This window comes from Octodon degus, unplaced genomic scaffold (genome assembly GCF_000260255.1).
Source record: "Octodon degus isolate 3935 unplaced genomic scaffold, OctDeg1.0 scaffold00065, whole genome shotgun sequence".
In the NCBI taxonomy this organism is placed as follows: Eukaryota; Metazoa; Chordata; class Mammalia; order Rodentia; family Octodontidae; genus Octodon; species Octodon degus.
Window position 1 is genome coordinate 10,620,101 of NW_004524641.1, and position 8,000 is coordinate 10,628,100.

Genomic DNA, 8,000 nt, shown 5'->3' on the forward strand with positions numbered 1-8,000 from the left:
GGGATTGAACCCCTGGCCCCTGCGCCTGCTTGCAGGCACTTTAATCTGCTGAGATATTTGTTTTCTTTCCTTTTTTCTTTCTTTTTTTTGGTGGAACCGGGGATTGAATTCAGGCCCTTGCACTTGCCAGGCCCTTGCACTTGCTTATTCTACTGAGCCAGCTCCCCGGCCCGCTGAGCTATTTGGCCAACCCTTTGTATTCTCTAATTATAAATAAGTATATGCTAACATATCTCATAGAAAAAGTACAAAGAAGGTTGCCACTCACTAGTATGCTCTCACACAGAGTCTGTGAGAATCTCCCTGTGACTGACCACCTGCCAGGGACAGGGATGTATAGTACTAGTGACACCACAGCCATTCAGGACAGGGATTTGACCAAGAACCATAAAAGTTCCATTGGAAAGAAACTTAGCAGAATATCTATCCATACTATAAAACTCCCATTCTTTCTCTGGGTAATAGAAAGGTAAGCTACTGAAAGAGGCTGGTACACCTTACCGTAGAACATGAGAAAACCTTTCCCTCAAGTTCATTGTCTGGGGAAGGAGGGTAGAGAAAAGGAAAACATTAGAATGTGATGATAAATGTCTTGGGAAATATATGTCATGGAAAGTGCACGGAAACCAGAGAAATCTGACAGTCGATCCCATCAGCTTCCCTGCAAAGGGAAAGGCATCACAGGATCATTTGTACTACTTTCCACCCATGAGATCATTTTGGGAGAAAGCAGCAAGAACAAAGCGGGCTTAAGTGACATCCCACCCTGTACAGATTTCAGCGCCAGCCTGGCTCTGTCACTGCAGTTCGGGCTCTTCCCTCAACCCAGAGTCAGCATCCAGCAGCCTCCCTGTCTGTATCTCAGCATCTTATGTGTAGCTCAAACATAAAACGTCCAGCACAAGGTTGCTGTTTTCCCACCTTCCTGTGAGCTTCGCAGGGGCACCACCATCACCTGGCTCTTCAGACCGGAAACCTGGGAATCTACCTTGACAACTCATTTCCTTTTATCCGTCCTGTCAGATCCATCAGGAATTCATTGTTTTTCCTCTTGAAAATAAATCTTGAGCTTACCACTGTTGTCTTGGTCCAGGCCACTTTCACATTTTGTTTGCGTGTTTTGCAGTCCTGGGGACTCCATCAGCCTTTTAATTGGCCCCTCTTTCTTAGTCCCCAATCATGTTAGCTATTAACTGCAGAGATACTATTAAATTGAAAATTTATCATATACTTCTACCTTCACCACTTGAGTGACTTCACATTCGTTTAAAATGAAATTGGCAAGGGTGGTGGTTCACACCTGTAGTGCCATCAGTGGGGAGACTGAAACAGGGGATCCCTATGAGCTCCAGACCAGCCTGGGTTAAACATTGAGTTCAAGGCCAGCCTGAACTACAGTGAGACTCTGTGTCAGAAAAAAAAAAAAACAAACAAACAAACAAACAAACAAAAAAAAAAAAAAAAAAAAAAAAAAAAACAAAAAGTGCAAGCGACTGAGTTCAATCCTAATTTCTAGTAAAAAAAAAAAAAAAAAAAAAAACAACGAAGCCAGGTATGGTGCTGTAAGCCTGTATTTTTGGAGTTTGGGAGGCTGAGGTGGGAGGACTGCCTTGAGTTTGAGGCTAGCCTTCTCTTCTCAACCTCCTCTCTACTCCTTCCCCTGGCTTATTATCCCCAGTGCTCAGATCTTCCGGGACCTTGAGCACTTCTATAAACTTCCTTGCCCACGTGTTCCTTGTTGTAACCCAAGAAGGAGACAAGGAGGCAAAACGTCCAAAAAAGATGGTAGCGCTTTATTTTATTTTATTTTATTTTTAAATTTTTATTTATTTATTTATGTGTGTGTGTGTGTGGCCAGCTCAGCCCACCAGGAGGCGGGGCTGGCTGGCATGTGGTGCTGGGGGATTGAACCGCGGTCCCTGTGCTTTGCTAAGCTTGTTCTAAGTAGGTGCTTTAGACCACTGAGCCATCTCACCAGCCCCAGTAGCACTTTATTTTAGCTGGTACCCAGCGGCACCCTCAGAGTCCGAGAGACAGAGGGGAGCCCCAAGTAAGGGGAGGCATAGTAATTTAAACCCAAAAACCGCAAAACTGCCCATCCAAGCAAGCCGATCACAGAAGCCAATAGCAGGTTAAAGGGGCACATGACCTTTTACAGGATTGGTTGTAGCCCACCTGGAGGAAGCTGGACACAGAAGAGTTACCCCTTTGGGCTAGGTGGAGTACAGAACAGGGTGTGTAATGTAGGTATGCAGTCATGCTGACCTTATAAGGACAATGGGGGCGAGGTTGCCAGGAACACCTGTTTTTCTTCACCTTAAGACATTTTCAGAACCAGGGCAAGGGTGAATCAGAGGACCAAGATGGAGTCATTATAATTAACTAGGGCAAAGGTGAATCAGAGAGCCAAGATGGAGTTACTAATGTCAGGGCATAACAAGGGAGTGGGCTTAAGAAACAAAAAGTCACATTTTACAGTAGTTGACATGGTTCACTATGACGGCGCATACAGAACAGGAGGACGGCATTATGGACAGGTTATAACATTCCTGACATACTTTTTCTCTGCACTGGAACTTTGTTCTTCCACTGTCCATCTGTGGGCTTCTTCCTGTCTCTGAGGGGCCTTCCTTGACTTAGGGTATCACTCTGTTCAGAGTGAGCCAAACCTTTCAGTCATTATTTTTCTTCACTTATTTTCTTGTAACACCACAATTTGTAATTATGCTGCCTATTTCCATTGTTTGCTGTTGCCTGTACCCCTCATTAGAAAGTAAGCTTTTTGAAGGCAGAACCATTATCAGCGGCACATGAGAAACCATCCACAGGCTTTGGGTGGGCCAAAGGCTGGACTTTGTCTGCCTGGGCACAGAGAGGCTGAGTTTGTGAATGATGTGCTGGCAGGAGGGGAAGTTAAGGGTTTTTTTGTTTTGTTTTGCTCAGAATGCCTTCAGGGCAGGTTTGGCTGGCTTGAGTTGTGGGGATCAGACCACAGCAACCTGAGCCTGGTGGCTTTGTTGAAGCAGCCACTTAAAGAACTGAACTAAGGGGCAGGCCCCTGGGAAGTTAAGTTTTTAAAGGGCTTGGGTTGTAATGCCAAAGAATCTGGATGCAGTGTTTAAGTTCAGAGTTTCGAGGACGGTAAGTGTAGGCAGGTATGTAAATAATATTGTACTTCCCGGGAATTGAACTTAGGCCCCTGCGCTTGCCAGGCAAGTGCTTATTCTACTGAGCCATCTCCCCAGCCTTCCTAAATTTTCGTTATGGCCATCTGTTCTGTTTGCTGAGGGCAGCATGGCCCTTTCCTGGTTTCCTGTTGTTTGTGAGGGTGGCCTGTTTGCGGAGAGGGTCTCTCTCTCAAGTCAGGGCTGACAGGAACCATGTCTGCTTTCATCATGATAATAGAAATTTGATAAATAGTTATTAGATAATTGAATATGAGGTCTAAGATTAAAAAAGAGTTAAATATGATTCTTAGGTCATTAGCATAGGTAACTGAAAAGATGGAGGCGCTCTTCACCAAAATAAGCAAAAGAGGGCTGGGGAGATGGCTTAGTAGAATAAGCGCTTGCCTGGCAAGCACAAGGGCCTGAGTGCAATCCCTGGTTCTGCTAAAAAAAAAAAACAGAAAAAACCCCCCCCCCCAAAAAAAAAAAAAAAGCAAAAGAGGGTTGGGGAGATAGCTCAGCACAGTCTTAAGTCCCTGCCTGGCAAGCACAGGGACCTGGGTTCAATCTCCGGTACCACACGCTGTGGAGCTGGCCACCAAAAAGACATGGTGGCACATGCCTGTAATCCCACTGCTGTGGAGGCTGAGACAGGAGGATCACTATGAGTCTGAGCTGTGTAGCGAGATCCTGTACCAAATAAATAAAAAATAAAAAGATTTTTTTTTAAAAATAAAAGAGACCAAAAAGATCGTTTTAGAAGATGACAGCTGGGTTTGGTGGCACCTCAGGTGGCTGCCGAAGGAGTATGGCTGCAAGTTCAAGGCCAGCTTGGGCTACACAGTGAGCTCAAGGCCAGCCTGAACTGCATAGCAAGACCTGATCTCAAAAAGACAAAAAAGAATAAGACTGCGTTTGGTTTAGATAATAGTGGGTGTAAAGCACTTAGGCAGTAGCCAGGTGGTGATGCTGTGTGTCATCTCTGTAAGAATGTTGTAACAAAGGCAGCTACATTTTTCTATCTGACTCCCAACTTCCTTTTAGGCTTCAGCCCTCTGTTCCCCTTTGGCCCTTATCTGAGCAGGCTGGTAAGAGCCCCTGACTCCATCCACCTTCTGTTGATGCCAGCAGGAAATGTAACTCCCCCATACAGAAGCTTCCCCAGGCCCAGCTCTTACCATGATTAAGACCCCAACCCACCCCTTCTGCTGGAAGCCCATACGGCCCCTCTCGCACTAGCTAGTTCTGACTGGGCTTTGTCGTGTAAGACCTTTGCAAATTCTTTTGGTGGATGGGGCATTGTTAACCTTGACACCTGAGTCAAATTTTGGGTAGTGTTCCCTCCTGTTTTTACGAGAGGACTATTTAAGATCCATCTAAACTTGAGAACAATATCTAGGCTAGACATGGGTTTGGAATGGCCACTTGGGTGGCTGAGAGCTCTGGTGACATCAGCTCTGACTGGAGAGCTCCTTGATGCAGACTACCCACTGCATTAGGGTGGAAGAGGCCTCGGACTCTGCAGGAAGCAGTTTTGTGTGGTCACGGGCCTGCTGTGGGCTCGGGAGTTGGAAGTAAAGATTTAAATGTTACAGATTTCTTCCTTAAACCAGAGGACCTGAAATTGCCCTCACCATGTTCACTTTATAGGAAGATAAATTGCCCACTGAAGTAAAAGCCTTAACCTATCTCTTTTTCTTTTTTTTGGTATGGGAGAATCTAACTTGGGACCTTGCACTTGCCAGGCAGGCACTGATGTTGCTGAGCTATTGCCCTGGCCCAGTAAAAGGCTTTATTGAGAAAAAATTAAAATTGTAATTATTGTGAATTTTGTGCGTATTACTGATAATCTTTTTACTGATATTCATTGAGCTATTTTTGTAATTTTTCTTTTCTCTTCTGTTTACTTTTTTTTTTTTTTGGTAGTACCAGGGATTGAACCCAGGACCTTTGCACTGAGCTACCTCCTCAGCCCTTTTGATTTTTGTTTTTGAGGCAAGGTCTTGCTAAGTCACTAAATTGGCCACACTGGGCTTGAACTTTCAATCATGTGTCAGCTTTCCAAAGTGCTGGGGTGCCAGGTGTGCACCACCGTCCCTAAGCAGCATTTTTTATTTTATCTATGCACAAAATAGGTTAACTTTTTAAAAATAAAATATGAGTGCTACAGTGGATGCATGAATATTATGTTCTGGATTTTCTGAGAAATGTTAAAGTTATACATTTTTAAATATCTTGTTTTCCCTTAAAGAGCAATTTTAAAACTTCAAAAACTTCACAGATTTGGATATCTTTTTATAAAATGCTTTAAATCTTAACTGCCTGCTTGTCAGTTTATTATAATATTGATAGATATAAAAGATTAAATAGTGTTAAATAAATGAGAAAATAAGGAATTGAAGACTCTTTCTTTCTTTCTTTCTTTTGTATTTTAGGGAAGGGTCTACAGAGTGTTCAGGGTCTCACTACTAGATCAGACTCGTAGTGATCTGCGTGTGTGTGTGTGTCCAGCTCAGCCCACCAGGGGGCGGGGCTGGGCCGGCATGTGGTGCTGGGGGATTGAACCGCCATCCCTGTGCTTTGCTAAGCTTGTTCTAAGTAGGTGCTCCAGACCCCTGAGCCATCTCACCAGCCCTCAACTTATTTTCTTAAAGACAATCCTAAACCTGGTTACTCTGGATGGCAGTAACTCTCCTTCCGGACAGGACTCCTGCCCGCCGGGCCGCCCACCCGGGATTTACTGGCTCGCTGCGCTGCCTTCTACCGAGAAGGGAATTCCCTGTCCCCGAAGCTGAGGGCGCCGCTCCTTGGCGCCGCTTAGGTTGTTGATTTGGCTTGTTCCTGCCCGTGGAGGAAGGAAGATACTGGAGAGCTGGCGGAGGGCGCAGCCCCGGGCAGGCCCACGGGTCGTGGGGTCCCTCGGGCGGGCCGTGGGCATGGAAGGGCCGTGGCGGAGATCAGCCAGCCCCTGGAGGTGACACCAGGAGGCAGCCGCGGACCGCAGCAGCGGGGCGGGCCAGCTGGGGTCCAGCGCGGCCGAGGCCCGGCCCCTGGAAGCGGCACCGAGGAGGGCCGCAGTGCAGAAGCGGGAGACCCGGGACTTCTCTGTAAATAGGGTCAGCCTTGCCCCTCCCGTCGTTCAGTTCGTTGCTGCTTTCTCAAGAAAGGGAACACACAGAGCTTGTTGGGGTGAAGAGTGCTTCCAACAAATTTGGAAGCAGGGGAAACACTGACAGTTCTAGGTTTAGTTTCGAGTGACTGCTATTTAATGTTTATGCTTTTCCCCAGAGAAAAATCGCCGTTCTTCCTTAAGCTTCAAGTCATCCTGTTAATTCTAATTTATTTCTTTACAGCATGACCGATTTCTCTGATTTGTTTTCAGTTACTCTTATGTTTTCTTTAGAATAAAGGAACATGAAGAGGAAAAAGAAAAGAGGAAAAAACTTGAAGAAAAAGACGCTGAGGAGATAAAACGACAGAACTTATTGCATGAAATAGAAATGAGAAAAAAACTAAAAAAGAAAAAGGAAGAGATAGATGAGAGCAGGAAGCTGTTTTTGGTAAGTTTAAAATACAGATGTTCAAAAAGCGTATGAAGTCAAAGGCTTAACTTTCAATATATTAAGAAAAAATAGTGGAGCAGAAAACAAGTTTCCGCACAGTTGTGTGGGCACTGCAAGCCCTGGTGCGGGATGAGGAACAGTTTTCTTTCCAAATGAATTGTGTTGTCAAAATGAGAGTGGTGAGAATTACGTTTTGGTGTCTGTTGTGCTGTTAATATCTGTTTAGTAAATGGTAGTGTTTTATGGCTGTTGCAATATATTCCCTATTTTTCAATTTTTCTTTAAAGTTAGTTTTCTTCTTAAATAATCCATCGAGGGTGAAAACATAAAACTATAAAACCCTTAGAAGAAAAGCAGTTCATTAGACCTTTCCTTCTACTTCCTAGACAACCCCTTTCCTAGTTCTTTTACCTTTTTCTCCTGGTAGAAAATTATACCCTAAGTTTATATTCCCTCTCCCTTCTCCCCTCTCTGTCTCTGTCTTCTCTCTCTTCTCTCTTCTCACATGCTAGACAGAAACTACCATGAGTTATACTCTCTCAGGTCCTATATTTATATTTCTTAAAAATATATTGGTTCTGAAAGATATATCTTGATTTATCAGTTTTAGAGATTGCCTCTGCCCTGGTAGTTGGGGATTTAGCTCTTACCCTTTATAGCTGCCTGCTCCTCATCCCCGTACTCCCCTACGTAATAGTCACAATTGTACTGAAGTCATTAGGATGCGTGTATAAATATTTCTCTCTGCCAAGCTAAGCAGCATACTATGATTTTATTTCTTTGATTATGTCAATGTTTATTTTTCCATGGTTAACATGATTGTCTTTATTTTCTTTGTTTTCAGTTGCTTTGATGACCCTTTTCTTAGCCTATTTTTGGTGAATCCATTTGTTTCATATTTTCTTTCATTATAGAAAGTCTCTGTGCATTACAATAAATCACAAAATGAAATCACAAAATGATTTACAACAAATCATTCAAAATAGGCACTTTTTAAAAACAAATTTATGGACTTGGTACAGGGTCTCATTACGCAGCTCAGACTCATAATGCTCCTCCTGCCTCAGCCTCCCCAGCACTGGGATTACAGGCAAGCACAGGTGAGCACAGGCGAGATTACAGTCTCAATCAGTCTGTGTGCTGGGGCATGCCTGGCAGGCACCCCAGGCATCAATCATGTATTTTTGATTGAGCTATCTGAAAAGAAATCTAAAAACACAGTAAGATGTAAAACTCACTCATTTCTGGGCATGGTGGTACACACTTACAA

At 44.1% G+C, this 8,000-nt stretch overlaps 1 protein-coding gene across 1 annotated transcript in view; it reads left to right on the plus strand.

The window, feature by feature from the left end:
* Positions 1–8,000, plus strand: part of Ccdc173 (coiled-coil domain containing 173) — a 32,142-nt gene that overhangs the window by 12,152 nt on the left and 11,990 nt on the right. The window contains exon 5 of the mRNA XM_004634774.2: positions 6,571–6,727. Within this exon, the coding sequence (XP_004634831.1) occupies positions 6,571–6,727 (157 nt within the window). The remainder of the gene's footprint in view (positions 1–6,570; positions 6,728–8,000) is intronic.